At 37.4% G+C, this 26,405-nt stretch overlaps 1 protein-coding gene across 1 annotated transcript in view; it reads left to right on the top strand.

The window, feature by feature from the left end:
• Positions 1 to 26,405, top strand: part of MYO3A (myosin IIIA) — a 261,495-nt gene that overhangs the window by 50,938 nt on the left and 184,152 nt on the right. The window contains exons 5-7 of the mRNA XM_011963820.1: positions 7,459 to 7,563; positions 8,130 to 8,229; positions 24,677 to 24,753. Coding sequence (XP_011819210.1) covers positions 7,459 to 7,563; positions 8,130 to 8,229; positions 24,677 to 24,753 — 282 coding nt within the window. The remainder of the gene's footprint in view (positions 1 to 7,458; positions 7,564 to 8,129; positions 8,230 to 24,676; positions 24,754 to 26,405) is intronic.

The raw sequence follows: 26,405 nt of genomic DNA, 5'->3' as shown, positions 1-26,405 counted from the left end.
CACCTCCTGGGTTCACGCCATTCTCCTGTCTCAGCCTCCCGAGTAGCTGGGACTACAGGTGCCCACCACCAAACCTGGCTAATTTTTTGTTTGTATTTTTAGTAGAGACGGGGTTTCACCATGTTAGCCAGGATGGTCTTGATCTCCTGACCTTGTGATCTGCCTGCCTCGGCCTCCGAAAGTGCTGGGATTACAGGCGTGAACCACCATGCCCAGCCAGAAAAATGAATTTTGAAAAGTGAATAAAGCCTCCAAGAAATTTTGGACTATGTTAAATATCCAGACCTAAGAATAATTGGTGTTCCTGAGGAAGAAGAGAAATCTAAAAGTTTCGAAAACATATTTGAGGGAATAATTGAGGAAAACTTCCCAGCCTTGCTAAAGATCTAGCAAATACATCCAAATACAAGAAGCTCAAAGAACACCTGGGAAATTCATCACAAAACATCATTGCCTAGGCATATAGTCATCAGGTTATCTAAAGTCAAGACAAAGGAAAGAATGTTAAGAGCTGTGAGGCAAAAGCATCTGGTAACCTATAAAAGAAAACATATCAGATTAACAGCAGATTTCTCAGCAGAAACCCTACAAGCTCGAAGGGATTGAGGTCCAATTTTTAACTCCTTAAACAAAACAATTATCAGCCCAGAATTTTGTATCCAGAGAAACTAAGCTTCATAAATGAAGGAAAGAAGATCTTTTCCAGACAAACAAATGCTGAGAGAATTCACCACTACCAGGCCAGCACTACAAGAACTGGTAAAAGGAGCTCTAAATCTTGAAAGAGATCCTCCAAATACAATGAAATAGAATCTCCTTAAAGCATAAATCTCACAGAACCTATATAAAAATAATACAATGAAAAAGAATCAAGGTATTCAGGCAACAAATAGCATGATGAATAGAATAGTACCTCACATCTCAGTACTAGCATTGAATGTAAATGGCCTAAATACTCCACTTAAATGATACAGAGTGACAGAATGGATAAGAATTTACCAACCAAGTTTCTACTGTCTTCAGAAGACTCACCTAACACATAAGAACTCACATAAACTTAAGGTAAAGGGGCCAGGTTTTTCGCAGGCTACATAAATAACACACCTAGTCAAACCAATCCCCTGGGCCCTATGCAAACCAGATACAACCTCCTCCAGCCTCCCGATATAATAAACTACCTTTCTACCTCACACAGGGTTTCTTTTTGTTCCAAGCCCCCTTCCCTTGTCTCTGTACAGGGAAGCTGTTCTCTTCCTCTTTCTTGCCCGTTAAACTTTTCGCTCCTTAAAACCACTCCACATGTGTCTGTGTCCTATCAGCACAAAACCAAAACCCTGGTGTTCCTCCAGTCATTAAAGCCATATCAAGACCACAGTGAAATAAAATTGGAAATCAACTCCAAAAGGAACCCTCAAAATCATGCAAATACATGGAAATTAAATAACCTGCTCCTAAATGATCACTGGTCAACAATGAAATCAAGATGGAAATTAAAAATTTCTTTAAACTGAACAATAATAGTGACACAGCCTATCAAAAACTCTGGGATACAGCAAAAGCAGTGCTAAGAGGAAAGTTCATAGCATTAAATCCCTATATCAGAAAGTCTGAGGCTGGGCTTGGTGGCTCACACCTGTAATCCCAGCACTTTGGGATGCGGAGGCAGGCAGATTGTCTGAGCTCAGGAGTTTGCAGCCAGCCTGGGCAACATGGTGAAACCACGTTTCTACTAAAATTCAAAAAATTAGCTGGGCGTGACGGTGTGTGCCTGTAGTCCCAGCTACTTGGGAGACTGAGGCAGGAGAATTGCTTGAACCCCAGAGACAGAGGTTGCAGTGAGCTGAGATCACGCCACTGCACTCCAGCCTGAGTGACAAAGCAAGACTCCGTCTCAAAAAAAAAAAAAAAAAATTCTGAAAGAGCACAAATATATACAATCTAAAGTCACACCTCACAGAACTGGAGAAGCAAAAACAATCCAAACCCAAACCCAGCAGAAGAAAAGAAATAATGAAGATTAGAATAGAACTGAATGGAACTGAAACAAACAAAAAATACAACAGGCAAATGAAATAAAACGCTGGTTAGACAAAGATTAACCAAGAAAAGAAGACAGAAGATACAAATAAGCTCAATTGAAAACGAAATGGGAGATATTACAACTGATACCAGAGAAATACAAAAGATTATTCAAGGATACTATGAACACCTTTGAGCACATAAACTGGGAAATCTAGAGAAGATGGATAAATTCCTGGAAATATAACCCTCCTAGATTAAACCAGGAAGTTATAGAATCTCTGACGGACTAATAACAAGCAGTGAGATTGAAATGGTAATAAAAAAAATTGCCAACCAAAAAAAGTCCAGGATCAGACAGATTCACAGCTGAATTCTATCAGACATTCAAAGAAGAATTGGTACCAATCCTATTGATACTATTCCAAAAGATAGAGAAAGAGGGAATTCTCCCTAAATCATTCTATGAAGCCAGTATCATCCTAATACCAAAACCAGGGTAGGACATAACAAAAAAAGAAAACTGCAGACCAGAAGAAAACTACATATCCCTGATGCACACAGATGCAAAAGTCCTCAACAAAATACTAGCAAACTGAATCCAACAGCATATCAAAACAATAATTCACCATGATCAAGTAGGTTTTATACCAGGGATCCAGGGATAGTTTAACATATGTAAGTCAACAAATGTGACACACCACATAAGCAGAATTAAAAATAATAATTACATGATCATCTCAACAGATGCAGAAAAAGCATTTGACAAAATCCAGCATCGCTTTATGATTAAACCCCTCAGGAAAATTGGCATAGAAAGGAAATACCTTAAGGTAATAAAGACCATCAACAACAAACCCACAGCCAACATTATACTGAACAGGGTAAAGTTGAAAGCATTCCCCCTGAGAACTGGAACAAGACAAGGATGCCCACTCTCGCCACTTCTATTCAACATAGTACTGGAATTCCTTGCCAGAGCAGTCAGTCAAGAGAAAGAAATAAAGAACATTCAAATCAGTAAAGAGGAAGTCAAACTGTCACTCTTTGCTGATGATATGATCTTATACTTAGAAAAATCCTAAAGACTCATCCGAAAAGCTCCTACAACTGGTAAATGAATTCAGCAAAATTTCAGGAAACAAAATTGATGTACACAAATCAGTGGCTCTGCTATACGCCAACAACACCTAAGGTGAGAATCAAATCAGTAACTCAACCTCTTTAACAATAGCTGCAAAAATAAATGAATAAGCTATTTAGGAATATATCCAACCGAGGATGTGAAAGACCTCTTACAAGGAAAACTACAAAACAGTACTGAAAGAAATCACAGATGACACAAAAAAGTGGAAACACAACTGATGCTCATGGATATGTAGAATCAATATCGTGAAAATGACCATACTGCCAAAAGCAATCCACAAATTCAATGCAATTTCCATCAAAATATAGCTATCATTCTTCACAGAACTAGAAAAAACAATCGTGAAATTCATATGGAACCAAAAAGAGCCCAAATAGCCAAAGCAAGACTAAGCAAAGAGAATAAATCTGGAGGCATCACATTACCCAACTTCAAACTACACTGTAGGCCATAGTCACCAAAACAGCATGGTACTGATATAAAAACAGGCACATAGACCAATGGAACAGAATAGAGAACCTAGAAATAAAGCCAAATACCACAGCCAATTGATCTTCAACAAAGCAAACAAAAACATGAAGTGGGGAGAGGATACTCTATTCAACAAATGGTGCTGGGATAATTGGCAAGCCACATATGGAAGAATGAAACTGGATTCTCATCTCTTACCTTCCACAAAAATCAACTCAAGATGGATCAAAGACTTAAATCTAAGACTTGAATCCATGAAGATTCTAGAAAATAATATGGGAAAAACCCTTTTAGACATTGGCTTAGGCAAAGACTTCATGACCAAGAACCCAAAAGCAAATGCAACAAAAACAAAGATAAATAGATGGAACTTAATTAAACTAAAAAGCTTCTGCACAGCAAAATAAGTAATCAGTAGAGTTAACAGACAACCCACAGAGTGAGAGAAAATCTTCAAAATCTATATATCTGATGAAGAACTAATATCCAGGATCTACAAAGAACTCAAACAAATCAGCAAGAAAAAAAAAATCCCATCAAAAAGTGGGCTAAAGACATGAATAGACAATTCTCAAAAGAAGATACATAAATGGTCAAAAAGCATATGAAAAAATGCTCAACATCACTAATTATCAGAGAAATGCAAATCAAAACCACAATGTGAAACCACCTCACTCCTTCAAGAATGGCCATAATCAAAAACTCAAAAAATAATAGATGTTTGCGTGGAAGCAGTGAAAAGGGAACACTTTTACACTCCTATCAACACCACTATGGAACCACTATGGAAAACAGTGTAGAGATTCCTTAAAGAACTAAAAGTAAATCTACCATTTGATCCAGCAATCCCACTACTAGGTATCTACCCAGTGGAAAAGAAATCATTATATGAAGAAGATACTTGTACACACATGTTCATTAGCAGCACAATTTGCAATTGCAAAAACATGGAACCAGCCCAAATGCCCACCAATGAAGAGGTGGATAAAGAAAATGTGATATATATATACACATATATATATATACACATATATATGTGTGTGTATATATATGATCGAATAGTACTCAGCCATAAAAAGGAATGAAATAATGGCATTCACAGCAACCTGGATGGAATTGGAGATGATTATTCTACATTATTCTAAGTGAAGTAACTCAGGAATGGAAAACCAAACATCATGTGTTCTCACTCATATGTGGAGCTAAGCTATGAGGACACAAAGGCATAAGAATGATACACTGGACATTGGGGACTTGGGGGAAAGTGTGGGTGGGTGATGAGGGATAAAAGACAGCACATTGGGTACAGTGTACACAGCTCGGGTGATGGGCGCACCAAAATCTCAGAAATCACCACTAAAGAACTTATTCATGTGACCAAACACTACCTGTTCCCTAAAAACCTATTGAAATTTTAAAAAATTTAAATAAAAATAAAATAAGTACAATAAATAAAAAAATAGAATGGCTTTAACAAAACACCTCACAATGTCAAGTGCTGATGAAGATATGGAACAACTAGAACTCTGATACACTGCTAGAGGGGCTGCAGATGGTATAACCATAGCCGCCAAGGGAAAGAGTCTGGCTGATGCGGACAGTTAAATATGTAACCCATAGGATTCAGCAGTTTCCTCTCTTTGTATTTACCCAAGAGAAATGAAAACTTATATTCACATCAAAATCTGCACGTGAATGTTCATAGCAGTTTCACTTATAATTGCCAAAAACAACTCAAATGCCTTTCAGTTTTATAAATGAATAAACAGTGGTTCATCCATTCAGTGGAATACTCAGCATTAAAAAAAAAAGGAATTGAAAACATTAAAACAGCATTTAGAAAAAGAATGTGCGACAACATAGATGAATCTGAAATGCATTATGCTAAGTCAAAGAAGCCAAATATTTACTCTTGTATTAACATGATAGTCAATTGCAGAAAGTACAGCCACATAGAGGCCAGACTTTAGAGAAGAGAAAGATAAATTTAGTTTCCCTACAGTGCTTTCTAGAAGTTTAAAAAGCTAAAACTTGTTGTTGTTTTTTTTACTTTTTTTTTAGAGACTGTCTCACTCCGTCACCTAGATGGGTGCAGTAGCTCACTGCAGCCTTGACCTCATAGGCTTGTGCAATCCTGCCTCAGCCTACCAAATAGCTGAACCCCAGCTATGTGCCACTATGCCTGGCTAATTTTTATAAAAAGTTATTTTAGAGACAGGGGTCTTCCTGTGTTGCCCAGGCTGGTCTCTAACTCGTAGCCTCAAGTGATCCTTTCACCTCGGCCTGCTAAAGGGCTGGATTACAGATGTGAGCCACTGCACCCAGCCAAACTTAGTTTTTTGACTTTTTTTTTTAAATAAGCAGCTTGCAGTTTAAAAGATACAATTTCTTTTCAATAAATTGTGAGTACTTTTGTGAGCCAGTAGCACTAGGCCACAGTGGAGCCAGTCTGACCTTTTATTCTGCTTCCAGGGTAGCAACACTCTTGTGTTTATGCAGCTAAAAGGGTATTACCCTTCCTGATACATAAGAAAAATGCAAATCTTGGAGTGCTAGGCTGCACATACTCCTGTATAACCTGAAAGAAGTTTTCTTTGAATGAAGAAAAGCACCAATTATAAATATGCCTCAGTTTTTTCATCTTTAACATGAAGATGATACTACCTACTTCAGACTGTGGTGAAGTTTAGGATAAATCATGTAAACTGATTAGAAATGTGCCTGGCACAAAGTAAGTATGCAATTCATCTTAACTATTATTATCTAGTCCACAATGTACCAAAAGTGTTCAGGCCTCCAATAAAATCTAATCACCACATTAGAAAAATTGCATGAGAAAATTTATTCAGTTTTTCAATTTGCTTTCACTTTCTGACTTGGGTTAGAAGAGAGTCAGCGAAAAGATGGTTTCTTTAGTTCCCAAGCAGGTGAGAAAGGAGGAAGCCCAGTACATCAGGGTGATGGCAGGGAAACCACAGACAGAAAGGAGCCCTGGGATGTTTGGCAAGGCTGAAGGCAAAGGCTGAAGTATTAGGGATTGGAGGATCAAGGATTTGTGGGTCAGTGCTTCACTGGGACGTTCTCTTGTTCCAGGGCCATTCATCCAGTTCCTTCCCTTTTCTATTAATATTTGCTGCTAATATCAGTGTTTCTCTGTTCTGCAAACATACAGCTCTTTAGAAAGTTTTCTGTGGGATTTAATGTTACCTAACTTTGGAGAACCGAGATGTGGAAAACTCCCCTACCATGTTCCTTCCTCTTGTTTTTCTATGGGCGTTCTCCCTGTTTTGGGGGTGAGGAGGGGAAGGAGGATACTAAAGTACGTATGGGTACATGATGTTCTAGATAATTTTCTAAGATATTATTTGTAATACTTACTGTAATAATGTATCCTGAAATTTTTTCAAATTTTTAAATTAATGTACATACAAAATAGTATATAACTGTGTTTTGAGATGACAATCTATTGCATTATTGATTACACTATCAGAAATTAATAATGCTCTTAAGCCCTAGATCCTAAAATTTGAGAATGATTTGTAGAATCATAATTCTTATCCTTGAATTTGAAAATCAAGCTCAGTGCGTCTCCAAATTATCTTCTAAAAATTAATTCATGTGAAAATTGTGTTCTAGGAATTAATTTTACACAAGTATAAGTTTATATATTCATTTTATTTATGAAATCATAAAGATAATGGCATTAATCATTTGAAACAGAATGTTGGAACACTTTTAAAAATGTTTTGGAAAACCTTTTCTAGAAGGAACATAAAATGTCACATGTATTTTAATAGCCATCTTAAAATATTCTTGTTTAGCTGTGCAATGGAGGATCAGTGACTGACCTTGTGAAAGGATTTCTGAAGAGGGGTGAAAGAATGAGTGAGCCTCTAATTGCCTATATTTTACATGAAGCACTAATGGTAAGGCAATTTAAATTGTTTGTGCATTAATTATGAAGCAGTTCCAGTTAAAAAAAATGTAGATCCTATTTTTAGAAAAATGTCACTAGTTATACTACATTAGTATTTATTGATGCAAGAATATATGCAAAATCTTACATGTTCAGCATAGCTAATTCTTTTTTTCCACTACAAATCTACTCTCATTGTACCAACAGGATCCTGAATTCTGACCTCTTAAGTGTATTTCTGAGACTGAGATAGTGATGAAGGTAGAAAACTAATAATAGGGTTTTTTGGCCATTACCTTAAATAAGTATATGAAATAGTTTCTTCCATTGAAAATCACACATTTGTAATATGCTATTTGCTAAGAAGTAAGGAGCATGCTTTGATTTTGTGAATTTTTATATGATTCAAACTGGAAATTATGTTCTTTGATGTGACTAACTCAATGTGAAACATTTGAGTGTCTGAATGTTAATTTTATTATGTGTTTCCTATTGATTTTGTACAAGTACATCATCTGAAAATTTTTGTTGTCTGATGCTTTTGTTAAGAGTCATTATATACTTCTCATCGTCTAGGGACTTCAACATTTGCATAACAACAAAACTATCCACAGAGATGTGAAAGGAAATAACATTCTATTGACCACTGAAGGTGGAGTGAAACTAGTAGATTTTGGTAAGTTTTGTTTAAACTGCATGAGTTTTAACTGCATGATGAACTAGTATGGTATGATGTGATCTTTTTCAAATGACTTCCTGTCTAGGTATTGCAAATAGAGGAAAAATCAGTAATACCTTATTGAGGTAAGAAGTGCAGAGATAATTTGGCAAATGAGAGATTCCCAGAATAAAGGGTGACTTCTTTCAAGTCAGCTAGTTTGTGCTCATATAATACCAGTGTAGTAACATGCGTAGTTGATCCTCTAAAACAGACAGCATCTCAAATGATTACTGTAAGCCTATAATGACAATCGCATGGCTCCTACTAGTGATTGGTTTGCAAATGGCCATATATCCAAATCCAGGATTTTGAGATGTGAGGGGAAATTTTCATTATCATCTGGGAGTATTTCCTCCCTCCTAAGGAGAAAGAGGAAAAGATGGTCTCTTTCTTCCTCAGGACCCTTGCATGTCATATAGTGATGCCGGAAACTGCTACAGTTACCTGTGACTAAGATGCTCTGTCCTAAGCAGAAAGCCAACTCTGAGAAAGGCAGAGCTGAGAGAGGGGAAGAATGGGGGTGTTTGATAACATAATTGAGCCACTAAGTCAATCAACTTTGGAGGCTGCCTTATCTCTGGACCTTTTGTTATGTGAGATAATAAATAAATAAATTTCCATATTTACTAAACTTTCTTGTGAGAGTGGATGACAGTAATCCTGAAGATGTCTCAGTATCCTTCAGTCATTATTCTCTTTCCCTTTTGCACTGTAGTTGGGTAAGGTATCCCTCCTTGTGCTTCTGTAACCTGTGTATACTTCCATGTTTGCATTTATCATATAGAATTATAATTATACATTTGGTGTTTATAGATAAAGGTACTTAGAAATATAGGTGGACAGACAGGGTCTTTGAGAAGTGGGACTCTGTCTTAGTCTATTTTGTAGACCTAATGCTTTGAGTATAGAAGTCCACTGAATGTTAGTTGAATGAGTGAATCTTCTTTCATTTTGCATTTTGGAAACTAAAGCTCAGCAAGTTAATGGGTTAATTTTTAAAATTTCTTTAATATCCAAGTATTTTGGCTTAGCCCAGGAATGAATTTCAGAACATCTAGAGAGGAATGGGTGAATGGTGTATCCTCAAACATGCATGTGCATGTGCTTTGTTTTTCTCACCTGTGCATCTGAAAACTACTAAGCAGCAGTGAATTTGTGAATTCCTGATTAATAACTGGGGTGCGGCTAGTCTTTGTTTCTGGTTGAATTCAGAGCCTTGAGCAATCTATCTGGGTTAGTGTACTAATAAGGACTTCTGCTTGAAATTACAACTCATTCTTCACTGCTCCACAGGAGGGGCCGTTATTCTCTCCAGAAAATCATTTTGGCTATACTCTAAGACAGACTCAATGGAGAACTTGCTATTTAACTTGGAATCTCACAATTCCCCTCCTCTAAAAAATCGATACAGTAAGCATAGCGTAGATTGAAAATTGTTAAAACAAGTATGAATAAACAACGTTTTAGCTGTTAAAGAAAAATTTAGTAAACCAGAAGCTTTGAGAAATGTAAATTCCCATGATTCCCTCCAAAACAAACTAGATTAAAAACATATACTTAGATAACAAATAAGGCAACCTTTTATATGATTTTGTTGTTTTTGTTTTTTTTTTTGAGATGGAGTCTCGCCTCTGTCGCCCAGGCTGGAGTGCAGTGGTGCAATCTCGGCTCACTGCAAGCTCCACCTCCGGGGTTCACACCATTCTCCTGCCTCAGCCTACAAAGTAGCTGGGACTACAGGTGCCTGCCACCTCGCTCGGCTAATTTTTTGTATTTCATAACAGAGACGGGGTTTCACTGTGCTAGCCAGGATGGTCTTGATCTCCTGTCCTCGTGGTCCACCCGCCTCGGCCTCCCAAAGTACTGGGATTACAGGCGTGAGCCACTGTACCTGGCCTTTATATGATACCTTTTTAAAACATCATAAATTGGAGTAGTTAACAAAATGAGAGCTTTGGTCTTACATTATTTGATTTGTAGATTTTCGGCAATAATTAGAAAAGAGGGCCAGTTGCTTATGAAATGCATTCCTGGTGTCTGACACCAAAATATTATTAATTACATATAAGGTAGTGCTTATAATATTTCTATTCTCCACAGTAAGAGGACATGGATTCAGTTTGCCTATGGTGATTAGTAGGTTGTTGTATGAATTAAAACCTGAGGATGGTAGGGGTGTAAGTTTATATTGAAATTTCTTGAGGGCAGAAAGAACAAGATGTGGTAAACCACAACCTGCAGAATCAAACTGAAAATCAATGTCCTCATTTTATTTTTAAATCAAATTTTCAGAGAAAGCTACAGCTGGGAGTAAAGGATTTTAGAATCAATTTTATTTGAATCTGCCACTTCATAATTGTACTATCAGCTCATTATCGGGTACTGAAGATCTTAGATGACCATCAGGCACCTCATACTCAGAATGTCCAAAATGGAGCTGTACCACCTCATCTGTCCCTAGAAATCTGCTACATATAAAGAGTTTCTTGTCTTAGAAAGTCGCCTGCATCTACTCGTTGCGCAAGATGAAAATCTTAAGCTCATCCTCGAGTCTTCCCTTGTTTTCACCTCCCACTTATACAACTTAGTCACAAAACTTGTTTCTCTGTCAGATATCCCGAGATTCCGTCTTTACTGCTCCTGCCCTGGTTCTAGCCCTCATCTCTTGCCTGGGCTCCTGCAGTTATACTTTACTGAACTCGCTACATCCTAATCTCCTTCCCTTCCTTCCACTCCTTTCTCCACATGGGGGATCCTTTCAAAAAACACATCTGATTCTGCCACTACCTTGTTCAGTATCCCCATCCCTTGGGGAGAGCTGTTCCTTCTGATCCTCCATGCTGGCACACAGTAAGCAAGTAATGAGTAATAACTTCTTTATATCTCTTGGTGCTAATTAGGTACCCTCTCTTCCCGTTACCTATTAGTCAGGTCGGCATCTTTCACTACCTTAAATGTGCCATAATCTTTCCCAGTCGGAGCTCTTACACTTGTAACTTGGAAAGTACTTTGAAATTTATTGATGTGCTTTTTCTTTTTTTCCTGCCTGATAACATGATCTTCACCCCAGTGTGCCTGAGGCATCACTCTGTTTGGCAGTGGGAAAATATTAACATTTATTCTAGAAGAAATGCAAATTGCAAAAAAAAAAAAAAAAAAGACTGAGGTAACAGTTTTTAGCATTCAAAAATAGGAATTTATAGCGAGGCTATCTCTTGAGGAAAGCCTGTCTCCTGAGGAAAGTCTGTCTAAATTGCTTTACCTTCTCTTTAGCATATGGAGAGTGAGTTTTCAGGGATACACCATAGGGTTTTTCGTAAGTGAGGATAGAAAGAAGGGAGAAACCTTTTCCAATTCTAGGGTCGTTGTGGAAAGATGAAACAAGGCGAGGCAGGGCGGTGAGATGAGTTTTTTCTTTTTTTTTTTTTTTGAAACAGAGTTTCACTCTGTCGCCCAGGCTGGAGTATAGGAGATGAGCTTTTAAAATGATGATGAGGGCAGGAAGGAGCTCTTACCTTCTGTATTAGTCCGTTCTCACACTGCTATAACGAACTACCTGAGACTGGGTAACTTATAAAGAAAAGAGATTTAATTGACTCACAGTTCCACAAGCTGTGCACAAGGCATGGCTGGGGAGGCTTCGGGAAACTTACAATCATGGCAGGAGGGCAAAGACGAAGCCGGCATATCTTACCATGGTGGCAGGAGAGAGAGTGTGAAGGGGGAAGGGCTACACACTTTTAAGCAAGTACATCTCGTGAGAACTCATTATCACGACAACAGCAAGGGGAAGTCTGCCCCATGAACCAATCATCTCCCACCAGGTCCCTCCCCCAACATTGGAAATGACAATTTGATATGACATTTGGGTGGGGATGCAGAACCAAACCACGTCACCCTCACACTTTCTACCGCTCTCGCTCGGCATTCCTGAGGAAGCCACTCAGAATCTGCCGCATTCCTGTCTGGGGTGAGCCACATCATTGCTAACCTGTAGGGGCAGAGTGATCAGTAGGGGAAAGACTCAAGTTAGCTTCCCCCAAACCCTTAGCTTTAGTTTCCAGAAACCTGAAAGTAGTTGATAATCTAGCTGGAGAGTTTCTAGAGGGGGTTTTTCAGAAGTTAAGGGGGATGTACAGTGAGGCACTGAGCAGATCCCCTGAGCCGGCTCTGCTGTGTCTAAATGGGAGTCACAGGCAGACCTCGGAGTATTCTCAGCTCCAACTGGAGCAAACTGAGCAAATCTGCAGGAGGAGCCACAGGAAGCCCTGTCTGCATGAGAGGAACAGACCACAAGCTCCCTGGAGGCAGAGTATGGCCTGGGAGCCCAGTAGGGCACCTAGAGGCTAGGCAGACAAAAGTATATGGCCCCGAAAACTAGAGAGCCACCATGCCCAAGGACCCTCTCTTTTCTCCCTGACACAAGGTCTTATAAGAAGGAGGAGGGGCAGGCATGGTGGTTCATGCCTATAATCCCAGCACTTTGAAAGGATGAGGCAGGAGGATTACTTGAGCCTAGGAGTTGGAGGCCAGGCTGGGCAATATAGCAAGAACCTGTCTCTACAGAAGCTTATTTTAAAAAGTTAGTCAAGCATGGTCAGATACATCTGTAACCCCAGCTATTCAGGAGGCTGAGGTGGGAGGATTGCTTGGGCCTGGGAGTTCGAGGCTGCAGTGAGCTGTGATAGCACCACTGCATTCTAGCCTGGGTGACAGAGTGAGACCCTTTCTGAGGAGGGATGCCACCTGAGAAATGGAGCAAACACTTTTATACAAGACAGACTGAACCCTATCTGAAAGGACTTACAGATTTATTGAATTTAACTGAGCTTTATTTTTGTTCCAGTCAGTGGGCATGGGCTTGGGGAAAAGCCATAATAGTTATAGGCAAAATGAAGAAATTACAATTTCTCTGTGTATCTAAGAGTAGCTTCTGAACTTTTTGACCAGTTACAAACATGATGCTTTCCCTGCATAGAAACCTTCCCTCCCTTCTGCCCTGTTATATATAAAGTTTCAGTGCCACAAAAGAAATAGCACTCAAATATAAAATTCTCTTTTTAATTCTTAGTAAGGCAAGGTTCTTCTATAGAAGGGTGCACCCTTACAGATGGAGCAGTGGTGAGCGCACACTTGGACAAGGGAGGGAAAGGGGTTCTTATCCCTGATGCATGTGGCCCCTGCTGCTGTGTTGTTCCCCTATTGGCTAGGGTTAGACCGCACAGGCAAAACCAATTCTGATTGGCTGACTTAAAGAGAGTGACAGGATGAGTGGTTTGGTGGGAAAAATGGTTATGACAGAGCAGGTAATGGGAATGAGTCAGGATGGAGTAGGTAATCGGAATGAGTCAGGGTGGAGCAGGTAATCGGAATGAGTCAGGGTGGAACAGGTAATGGGAATGAGTCAGGGTGGAGTAGGTAATCGGAATGAGTCAGGATAGAGCAGGCAATTGGAATGAGTCAGGGTGGAGCAGGTAATCAGAACGAGTCAGGGCGGAGCAGGTAATGGGAATGAGTCAGGGTGGAGTAGATAATCTGAATGAGTCAGGGTGGAGCAGGTAATCGAAAAAGATTGCTTTATGAAGAAGTTAAGTGTAAAAGTAGACGGCAAGGAATTGAACATACTGACATATTGACTCTTTGAAAAGAAATTTAGAACTCATATCTAACAGCATCTCGCTAACTTCTGCTTGCCCGAGTTTTCCCCAACACCCTGCACTTCATTTAGCCAACCAGTTGTCAGACTTTATTGTAATCATATTTTATTTGAGTACTTCCTCTGCTAAGCCATAGATTTTTCTGTCTGGTCTATCACTTTATCACTTTGTCCCTAGAACCAAGTACAGTGCTAACATTTTGAAAGTACTTAATAAATGAATGAATGAAGGAGGGGGAAGACTTGCCATATAATTGTGTGACAATGAGAAAGTCACACAGAATCTACAAGGGCATCAACCTGCGCATCTACAAGTGTGAAAAAGTCTCTACCTCCTAAGACTGGTTGCTGTGAAGAGTAAATGGGATGCCAGAGACAAACTACTTAGTATAATTACTGATACTTTGTAATTCAGAAAATCTGAACTGTTATCATTATTATGAGATAATATTCCTACTTAGCCTATAGCTCAGTGCTGTACATATAGTAGGTGTTTAATAAATAGTTGCTAAATAATGAAAATCTGAGTTTCCAAAAGAGATGCCTCTATGTTTCCCAAAAAGAAAACAATAACCCTCTGCTAGAATAAATTCAGTATTACCTTAAATATGAAGCTACCTCATTACACTAAAAGTAAGATTCAGTTTGCTAATGCTCGTTATGAATACGCCTTTAAGAAAACCTTTTAGTTTTTGTTAAATGGGGTATTCTTTTACAAAACATCACCAGACTCCTCAGAGAGCAAAATGACAATTGAGGTTATAAATATTATTAATGAAATGTATTAGCCATCACTGGTATATGATCAGTCAATAAATAATATGACTTCCCAGGAGATACATCCCTTCAGGCAAGTGAACTAATGTCTGAAAAAAACAATCCTTATCTTGAATAGAAAATGAAAGAGACTAAATTTAAAGGACAGCCCTCAGTTCTCATTTCTGCGGATTTCTCTCTGGGGAACTTCATTTCCAATGGGATACTTAACATTTCAATACAAAAGTACAGAATGTACTTTTTGTGATTTATTTAGACCTCATTCTTATGACAGAATATTTTATGGTTTTAAATCTCTTATTACCCACATGCCCAATTTTAGACCAAATCACCAATGCATAATGTAGGTCAAAGAGAGGTTGTGATTTGTTTATTAATAACCCACTTTTTAGCACCAAGTGAGGCAGTACACCCGAACTTAAAAACTATGAAGTGCCCTTCAATCCTTCCTTTCTTTCTGAATAATTTAGAACAAAAGCCATTAGGTGGGACAAGCAAGCATGGGAGTCCAGGTGCAGCTCAGGAGGCAGTTTGGAGCCTGAGAGGGGTGAGGAAGGTGTCTCTGGCAGGGAGTGTTGGGTCCTCAAGTGGGATGAGAAGTGCATCCATGTAGGGTGATGGGGATGACCCTGTATGGGGAAGAACTTCCTGTAGATGAAAAAGGCATCTGCATAGGGATCAGGGTGAAGAGAAAAGACTGGTTGCCTAAAGGAGGCCTGATACCATCGGGAGATATACTGAGGACAACGGGAGGCAGGTTTCTTACTGTTAGAGAAAAGAATTATAGTGATGTTGGATTGGAATTGGAGGTATCAATGTGAACTTACCGTTTTAATATATATAAACAGATACAAAAATAATCGTAATGTGAATGCGTGTGTGTGTGTGTGTGTGTGTGTGTACGTACATATTACCTAGCTAATTCTGCTAAGAGGGCGCATTAAGAGAGCACATCTAGCCCCTAGCTTTTGGTTTTTAAAAGTAATTGTCAACTAAAAGGAATCAAGGATTCTTGGAGAAAGGCTGATTTTAGGGCTCTGTGAGATGACCCTGGAACTTACTGTGCCCTCCAAATAAGGAAATACTCAAATAATGATGGAGACATGTCAGAAGCACACAGAAGCCAACTTGAATCTATTCTTACTCTCTAGATCTGGGACAGTTTGAGCACCAAAATACTAATATTGCTGGTAATGATGGTAATTCACTGAATGCAATAAAAATTCCATTAATCCATACTGCCATAAATACATACATAATTAAGTGAATGGGGAGAAGCAAAAGCTTTTCCTTGCAGAAGAATGCTGAGGAGTAAAGATAGAAGAAATTGTGTAATTTTAAAATTCATCATAATTAATTCATCCAAAAATTTCAATGGCTGCTAAAACTAGTGGGTTAAGTTTTGATTAGAAATAGGGTAGCTTAATTGTTTCAAAATATCTCTCCACAAAATACTAATTAATTACAAAAGAAAGAGGGAAAGATTACAGGGGAGAAGACTGGCAGACACAACCATTAATCAAGTACTCAAAGCAAACATAACTAGTAATGAGATGAATGCAAACCACACAGCACCTGAGAGGATGCAATGAGAAGACCTCAGCATCACTTCTGTGATGTGCCTGTCAAAAATAAAATCATGAGGGACTATACAACAAACCCAAATTCAGGAACAGTCTGTAGAACAACTGGCCTGAAATCTTAAAAAAAAAAAAATGTTAAGTTCATGAAATTCAAGAAAAGAGTGAGGAACTCCTCCAGATTGAAGGAGATTAGAAACTTGACAACTATAAGTAACACATGATCCTGGATTAGATCATTTTGTTATAAAGGACATATTTAGGACAGTTGATAAAATCCGAATGGGCTCTGTAGAATAGATGATAGAAGTGTATCAGCGTTAAAATTCCTGATTTTGAAGGTTGTGTAGGGGAATATCCTTGTTTGTGGCAATTACAAACAAATATATAGGAGTGAAGGGGCATTCTGTAGCCCACCTTACTCTCAGGTGGTTCAGGAAAAAAAGTACTTCATAGTTTTCTTGCCAACTTTTCTCTAAGGTTGAAATTATGTGTATGTGTGTATATATATAATGTATATATGTAATGCATATTAGTTGAATGTTATGAATCTTGAAAATTTAAGAGCTAGATTCATTTTATAGAGTGAGTGAAATGATACACTGAAAAAAAAAGCTAGAGGGAAAACCATTTTAAAAGTTGGCAGAGTTTTTGAATGCTCATACCTATATAACACATTAATATATTACTCATCCAGAATATGTTTTTGTACTTCGAGGAGGTGACTTTTACCTTATTTGAAAGGCAAGGTCTTTATAATTATTATATAAAGTTGAATCATGAATAAGTGGACTCTTTATTTTAGAGCTTTATGATTCAAGCAGAACCTGTGGGCTCAAGAGTTCTAAAACTGACCATTTTTCAAAGTTGAATTAAACTGTTTAACATTGTAGATACTGGTGTATGTTTTAGTCAACAATCTTTTAGTTGTAAGGACTAGACGCCCCAACTAGCTCCAAAAAGAAAAGGCCAAATACAAAAGGCAGTCTCACAAATGAGAGAGCAGGCCCAAGGGACTGGAAGTGGGACAGGCAAGTGAAAGGCAAGAGCGGAGACTGCTTGCTGCCTCCTACTCTCTCACTGGAGAAACAGTCTCTTCTCCCTACTCCTCAGGTGCGGGTATGTAGCGCAACCTCTGGAGTTTTTATGTTGCTATCAAGTTCACTCAGAAACAGAAGCCTCGACCTCCCTTGTTTGACCTCAACACAGCTGTGGACATTTTACTAAGAGCTACCAAGTGTGCTTCTCTATGATGTGATAACTTAAGGTGAACTGAGAGGACTTTACTTATATTTTAAGAATGACTTCTTTGCTTCTCAGTTCTTCTCATTGTAAAACAAGTGTTTGGAACTAGACCTAAAGTGTCTTAGTCTGCAGCTCTAAAATTTTAATCTCTGAAGAACTTTAAGTTAATAGAAATTTTGGTGGGCAGGAGAGAGGACAATGGAGGAGGTAAATGGGGCAAAAAGGAAACAGAAAAATAAGATAAGGTATCAGTGATGATAGTGTACCATGAATGAGAAGTATGCTGTATACTCTCTACAGCTAAGATCCAGTACTGGACATATGTACACATGTACATAGTCATCCAGGGTTGAATCATGCAGACAGAGCTGGGTGCATAGTTCATATGATGTCCAAAGCCAAGAAGAATGCAGCAAACAGTGTGATGTTGAGATCTTTAAAGAAAGCCATTTAATTATCTTTATTATAAGATATAAACTAAGTCTTAAAGAAAGGAAAAGATCTAGAGCCAGGAAGACTTGAGAGAGGATGGACTTCGAAGAGAAATCACATGACTGTTGTTTGGAAAGGTGATTGGAGTGAGCCAGTTACCTTGAGTTGCTGTAGAGACTCATTGAATGTTAAAACTGGAAAGATGCTTAAATATCATTTGGTATATTAAGTACAGGAACATGAAAAGGTTTCTTATCCTTGTTATATGCAGAATGTCTGAATATGAATTTCTTGATGTGAAAGTATATAGCATCCATGAGATGACTAAGTAGGTTTTGTTTTTTGCTTTTTTGTGTTTTTTTTGATGGAGTCTTGCTCTGTTGCCCCAGCTGGAGTGCAATGGTGTGATTTTGGCTCACTGCAACCTCTGCCTCCCAGGTTCAAGTGATTCTTCTGCCTCAGCCTCCCAAATAGCTGGGACTACAGGCACGTGCCACCAAGCCCAGCTAATTTTTGTATTTTTAGTAGAGACAGGGTTTCACCATATTGACCAGTCTGGTCTCGAACTCCTGACCTCGCGATCCGCCTGCCTTGGCGTCCCAAAGTACTGGGATTACAGGCATGAGCCACCGCACCCCGCCAAAATTCCCTAACTAGTTTTTAATCCAAAAGTAATAAAGAATCACTTATTTTTTCCAGTCCCCTAAATTAAACAATGAGAAAACAAGAGCCTGCAGAAGGAAAAGGACTTGCTGAAGGGCACACTTTAATATTCCATTTGCTGGAGATTTACAATGGTTTTGAAATATACTAACCGAAGAGTTTTGCATATATTTGTTAAATACTATTTAATTAAATAAGATTGTCAACTATAGCATTCTGTTTACTTTGTGGATTATTTTTGTTTTTGTTCTTGAGATAGCATCTCACTCTGTCACCCAGGTCAGAGTACAGTGATGCAGTCTTTCGACTCACTGTAACCTCTGCCTCCCTAGCCCAAGGGACTATTTACATATTAAAGATGATTAGTTCTGGCCCAGGGTAGTGGATCACACTTGTAATGCCAGCACTTTGGGAGGCAGAGGTGTGTGAATCGCTTGAGCCAAGGAGTTCAAGAACAGCCTGGGCAACATGATGAAACCCTGTCTCTACTAAAAATACAAAATAAAAGTCAGCTGAGTGTGGTAGTGTGCGCCTGTAGCGCCAATTACTCGGGAGACTGAGATGGAAGAATCACCTGAACCCAGGAAATCGCGGATACAGTGAGCTGTGATTGCACCACTGCAGTCTAGCCTGGGCGATGGAAGTGAGACCACGTCTAAAAAAATTTTTAAAAAAAGAAAAGAAAAGATGATGATTTATATACTTAGTTTACATTATTTAAATAAAAACCATTTTGACAAACTAGAAAACGTAGAGGAAATGGACACATTCCCATAAGCATACAACCCACCTAGATTAAATCAGGAAGAAATGGAAACCTTAAACAAACCAGTAACAAACAGCAAGATTGAACTAGTAATTTTAAAACCGTCAACAAAAAAAGTCTAGGACCAGATGTATTCACTGAATTCTATCAGACATTCAAAGAAGAATTGATACAAATCCCACTGAAACTATTCCAAAAGACTGAGAAAGAAGGAATCCTCCCTAAATCATTCTATGAAGCTAGTATCACCCTGATACCAAAAGCTGGAAAGGACACAACTACAGACCAATTTCCCTAACGAACACTGATGCAAAAATCCTCAATCAAATACTAGCTAACTGAATCCAACAGCACATCAAGAAAGTAATTCATCATAAGCAAGTGGTTTTCATCCCAGGGATGCAGGGATAGTTTAACATACACAAATCAATAACTGTAATGAATCACATAAACAGAATTAAAACCCAGAGCCATATGATCATCTCAATAGATGCAGAAAAAGTATTTAACAAAATCCATCATCCCTTTATGATAAAAACTCTCAACAAACTAGGCACGTAAGGCACTTATCTCAAAATAATAAAAGCCATCTATGACAAACACACAGCCACCATCATACTGAATGGGGAAAAGTTGAAACCTTTACCCCTGAACAGGAACAAGACAAGTATGCCCACTTTCACTATCCCTATTCAACATAGTTCTGGAAGTGCAGAGCAATTAAGCAAGAGAAAGAAATAAAGGGCATCCAAATTGGAAAAGAGGAAGTCCAACTTGGCTGTTTGCAGATAATATGATTGTATACCTAGAAAATCCTAAAGACTCCTCCAAAAAACTTAGATTTGATAAATTAATTCAGTCAAGTCTTAGGTTACAAAGTCAATGTACACAAATCAGTAGCCCTGCTACACCAAAATGACCAAACTAAGAATCAAATTGAGGATTCAATCTGTTTATAATAGCTGCAAACAAAATAAAAATACTCAGGAATATATTTAACTAAACAGGTGAAAGATCTCTACAAGGAGAACTACAAAACACTGCCAAAAGAAATCATAGGTGACACAAGCAAATGGAAATGCATCTCATGCTCATGGATTGGAAGAATCAATATTGTCAGAATGACTATACTGCCTGAAGCAATCTACAGATTCAATGCCATTCCCATCAAAATACCAATATTATTTTTCACAGAATTAGAAAAAATGATTCTAAAATTAATATGGAACCCAAAGGAGCCCAAATAGCCAAAGCAATCCTAAGCAAAAAACAAAACAATACAAAAAAACTGAACAAAAACAAAAAAACAAATCAGGACGCATCACATCACTGGACTTCAAATTATACTACAAGGCTGTAATTACCAAAACAGCATGGTACAGGTATGAAAGTATGCACATAGACCAATGGAACAGAATAGAGAACTCAGAAACAAAGCCAAATATGTACAGCCAACTGATCTTTGACAAAGCATACAAAAACATAAATTGGGAAATAGATACCCTATTTAATAAATGGTGCTGGCAAAACTGGCAAGCCACATGTAGAAGAATAAAACCAGAACTCTATCTCTCACCTTATACAAAAAGCAACTCATGATGGATCAGAGACTTAAATATAACACCTGAACCTATTAAAAATTCTAGGAGACAACATTGGAAAAACTTTTCTAGACATCGGCCTAGGCAAAGAATTCATGACTAAGACCCCAAAAGCAAATGCAACAACAACAAAAATAAATGGGATCTAATTAACTAAAATTCTTCTGCACAGCAGAATAAACAGACAAACCAAAGAATGGGAGACAGTATTTGCAATCTATGCATCCAACAAAGGATTAATATCCTGAATCTACAAGGAGCTCAAATCACCAAGAAAAATAAAATAAGTCCATTAAAAAGTGGGCAAAGGACATGAATAGACATTTCTCAAAAGAAAATATATGAAGACCAACAAACATATGAAAAACTGTTCAACATCATTAATCATCAGGGAAATGCAAATTAAAACCACAATGAGATATACCACCATAATCCTGTAAGAATGGCCATTACTAAAAAGTCTGAATACAATAGATGTTAGCAGGGATATGGGGAAAAGGGAATACTTATACACTGCTGGTGAAAGTGTAAATTAGTATAACCTCTATGCAAAATAGTATGGAGATTCCTTAAAGAGCTATTAATAAAAGTAGATCTACCATTTGATCCAGCAATCCCACTACTGGATATCTACCCAAAGGAGAAGAAGTCATTATATGAAAAAGACACTTGTACTTGTTTGTTTATAGCAGCATAATTCACAATTTCAAAGATGTGGTACCAACCTAAATGCCCATCAGCTAATGAATGTATAAAGAAAATGTTCCATGTATATACCGTGGAATACTATTCAGCCATTAAAAGGAATAAAATAATGTCTTTTGCAACAACTTGGATGGAGCTGGAGGCCATTATGCTAAGTGAAGTACCACAGGAGTGGAGAACCAAAAACCAAATATTCTCACTTATAAGTGGGAGCTAAGCTATGAGTATGCAAAAGCATACAGAGTGATATAATAGACTTTAGAGACTCAGAAGAGAGTGAGCAGGAGCAGGGCTAGGGATAAGAAAACTACACCTTAGGTACAACGTACACTACTTGGGTAATGGGTGCACTAAAATCTCAGAATTTACCACTATATAATTCATTCATGTATCAAATAAACACTTGTACATGAAAAGTTATTGAAATCAAAATAAAATAAAAAATAAAAACTATTTTAAACTGAGAGTTGTCTAACCAATGTGGAAGTCTTAGGCCTTTTAAAAATGTCAGCTGTAGAACTGGGTTTTAAACTTCATATAACTTGCAGAAATGGGAGCGCAAAACTTTTGCTTGTTACTACACATCAATATAAAAGCCTTATTTAACTTTAAAAAATCCACCAATTTAAATATTAATCTGAGTTCAAAATATTAATCTGATTTCAAAAACACCTTCACAGAAATATCCAGAATATCGTCTTACCAAATACCGTTTGACTTATGCAATAGGAAATGGGGTTGCTGTACAGCCATGGAACAGTCTGGGAAGCATTGTTGGATGACCTAAAATAGCCATGGCCCTCCCAAGTTGACACATAAAAGTAACTCTCACAGTGTCTTAACCTCATCAACAAAATAATAATATTAGATGGTATAATACAATTTATGACCCCTTTATGTTAACAAAATTCTGTATTTTTATAGTTTCAGTTCTCATTCCTAAAGTATTTTGTTATTAACAATGACAAAAACATATGCTTTTCTCCCTGCTCTATTGAGATGTCAAAGGTTATAGCAAATTGAATTCCCAGAAGTTGTCTGGTCTATTTGAGCCACAATGGAAAACACATATTTGATGTTTCTGCTGTCTTTCTAAGACCCTAAGAGTTTTCTTAACTACAAGAATAAAGCTTGCATGTTTCTCTCCCTAAAAATAGCATTTATGCTATAGGGAATGGAGTTGCTGTACAGCCATGGAATAGCCCAGGAAGCCTTATTGGACAGAACTAAAATAGCCTGAAAATTCCCTAGCAAAGCAAAAGACTGAAGAAGCGTTAACATAAACCCTAACCTCTATAATGTTCCTGTGGCTTTGACTTTTAATAGATTATTGCTCTTTCTATTAGCCTGTTTTCTGTTCAGCCTTTGTCCTTTTTGACCTCTTTTTCCTTTCCGTATCTTCTCATTATCCCAGCACTCTGCCTGGAATTTTCCACCCATCAGCAGCTTCTCTCTTGAGTTGATTATGTAACTGTTTATCTTGGTGACTTATTCCTTTAGTTACTCTCTAGACAAGATGATTTTCCTAATCTTCTTTACTTCCATGGGCTCCTTAACCCATACTTTGGATCCCTGTTGCCTTTAAATGTAATTTATGTCAATCATTTTAATAGAATTTTGCATTTTTCTATCTTAGCTATTTTTCTTGTGGGAATTTACACTAAGTAAAAATGTCATTTGTCCTCAGGAGAGTGACTTTTCTTTCCAGCTTAAGTTTACTAATCTGAAAATGAGCAAGTTAGAATTTATGACCATTAAGTTATCTTCTAGCTATGAAGCTAGTTCATTGTGTTAGTTAAGTGATCTTGAAGTTTAACAGGCATTGCATAGCAGTCAAAAAACATGAAATTTAGTAAATTCCTTCCTCTGTCACTTGTTCATAGTTGGACATGTGTCCTGTTTCTGATGTTACACTCCTCACTCTTCTGCCTGAGTCTATTTCCAATACTGAAACACCCATTTGCTTGCATATGGCCTTTGAATTTCATGGTAAAAGTCAAATGCCATCTTGGAGAAATAAAATATATCTCCATTTTAAATCTCCATTAGTACCTTTCCTCTATTTGGCTTATAAGATAAGCAACCAAAGCCTAAAATTAATATGACTCTGGGGAGGCACTTTCCAAAGCAGGGAAATCAGGTAGAGAAAGCCCATGATTTGGGTTTCACCCATCAAGTCCAGAGCAAGGTGAAGGGTAGGAGCTCTGTACAGTCAGATAACCAGGACCCCTTGTGTGAGGAGCAGGAGTGTGAAAATCGAGAAAAGAAACTGTACTCCTAATTCTCTTGAAGGTCAGTGAGGAGGGTATCTAACAAGGTGGAATTAATGGAATCACATGAATGAAATATTTGATTATACCTCTTTATTGTAGCCCTTCAGTCTGTAATCTCTCTAAAGGAAGATAACTCGTTCTGTTAATGATGTTGGTTTAAATAGATATAGTTAATTTGAAACTTCTAGTCAGATAAGGTGTGATTTGCCCAGGTTTAGTAGATGGAAAATAATTTTATGAAGATTCACAAGTGACCTACTATGTGCATAACACCATATAGGACATTCTCAAACTTGCTGGAATTTGTTAGTGGGCAGGGACGGGAAGAGGGCAGGAAGGAAGCATGCCGTTCAAATAACAATTACATGCCAAAATATGTAAAATTGTTTACAATGTAGAAGATAAAAAGAAATAGGGATCAGTATAATTGGAGCAGATTAAAAGCCAGCATGGGGGAATTAAGACTTGAAATGGGGCTTTAGGAAGGAGCAGGATTTGGAGTTGAGAAAGAGAAAATAGGAGGACCATTCTGCTTTTTGGCTCTGCAGAAATCCTGATTTAGGATCCTTTAATGTGACGTTAGGGCCAGTGGCAACTTTGAGGAAATAGAATTTTCATATTAGTTTGCAAAAAAGACTATAGCAATTGAAAGCTCTTTATATGAGTAATTAATGCAAAAAAGTACATCTTGTCTCTTCCTCTAGGTGTGTCTGCACAGCTTACCAGTACCCGGCACCGTCGGAACACATCCGTAGGAACACCGTTTTGGATGGCTCCTGAGGTCAGATAGAGTTTTGAGGGAGACAAACGTAATAGCTGATCCTGTCTGACTCTCCTTTTTATGTGTACTCTATCTCCGTAAGCATTTTGGAATATAACAGAAGAAGCTCTCAGTTGTGTTATTTTCACGTGAGATTTTTACATGTGTGAGGAGGTACCTGGGAGGTGGTCAGTAAATGGGCTGTGAAGGAACACATGAATCAGTGAAAGAGGGAATGAGTAAATCAGATGATGTAAAGAGAAACTACTTCCAGGTTTATTTTTTCATTAAATTTAGGTGTTTACTGTGTAGCTTTACTAATGATATTTACATTATATTTTAAAATTATAATAGAAATATAATATTATGAGAACCCCTATCCTTTGTGGGATCAGATTCAGGTCCATTAACCTATATGGCAGGTTCCTGTGTTGAGACACTCTGCCTGGGGGCTATGCTCAGCTTTAGTAAATTCTTTACATCATTACCTTTGGGACGTTGCAGATAAACTGCTAAAATAGTTGAGGTAAAAGGTTTTCAAGAGTCATCTTCTACCCCCATCACTATTAATGATTTTAATCTTTTTAATTATGCTTATCACTTCTAATGGACCCTTATTTTTGAAGACTGTCTCTACAACTGTTGGGGAAAGTGCTGCTATTTATCTCCAATTTTCTAGGGAGTGAAGGGAGGAGAAGTAATTAATATACTATATTAATATTTTCAAATCTTATAAATAAACTTGAGGATTAAATGCTGGTATGCTGTTTTTATTTGAATACTTGTTTAATTATTACTTGCAAAACAAGTTAAAATGTAAACTTAGTACAAAATATGGACAGAGGATGAAGTATTTTAAGAAACTTAAAAAAATCCACAATGGATTAAAAAAATTTTTTAACAAGGAGCATATCTTAGAATAAAAATAGAAAGTATCGTCATATAAGCAAAATCAAAAATTGAATAAGAGAATCTCAAAGGAGAGTTTCTTTAGAGTTTGTTTTGATATATTACTAGTGTTTTTTAAACTTACAAAAAAATTACAAAAATTAGAAGTTAATAAAAACCTAGTTATAATACCAAATATTGCATTTTGTTTGCATATATTATTAATAGAATAAATAATATTACATATAATATTATTGTATAATATTCTAGCTTTATGGGTTTTGTATGTTTATTATAACAAGCCATTATTCAATATTTAAATTTCCATTTAGTAAAAACACTTATTAATATGCAATTATTAGACAGTCATTTTTCTGATGTCAGTTTTATTATTAATAAACCTATAGTAGCACAGTAGGGCTTGAAAGTTTTTTCTTGCTTAGCAAACTAATGGATATAATAGATACGAGAAAAAGTTCACTACAGTTTTTTTCAAGCTGTCATAGAAATACGTGTTTGAGATTTTGTTCTTATTATATTCATCTCTCTGTAATAAGTATTTTCTAACCTTGAAGAACATATGTTAAATAATCAGCTTTCTAGTTAATCAAGATATTCCATATCTACCACTCTATCGTATTAATAGCAAATGTCTAAGAATTAGAAAGCAATAAGGTAAACAAATATATGTATATATTCACCATAATGGCATAGAAGTATTTCAGTGTTTTTAGAGCCCAGGAGGCAAGGTTGTTCAAATCAATTATCACTTGAAAAGTGAAATT

The sequence above is a fragment of the Colobus angolensis genome, unplaced genomic scaffold, assembly GCF_000951035.1.
Source record: "Colobus angolensis palliatus isolate OR3802 unplaced genomic scaffold, Cang.pa_1.0 Scaffold63, whole genome shotgun sequence".
NCBI classification, from domain to species: Eukaryota; Metazoa; Chordata; class Mammalia; order Primates; family Cercopithecidae; genus Colobus; species Colobus angolensis.
Note: the sequence above shows the minus strand (reverse complement) of the source record. Positions and strands in the feature narration are given on the sequence as shown.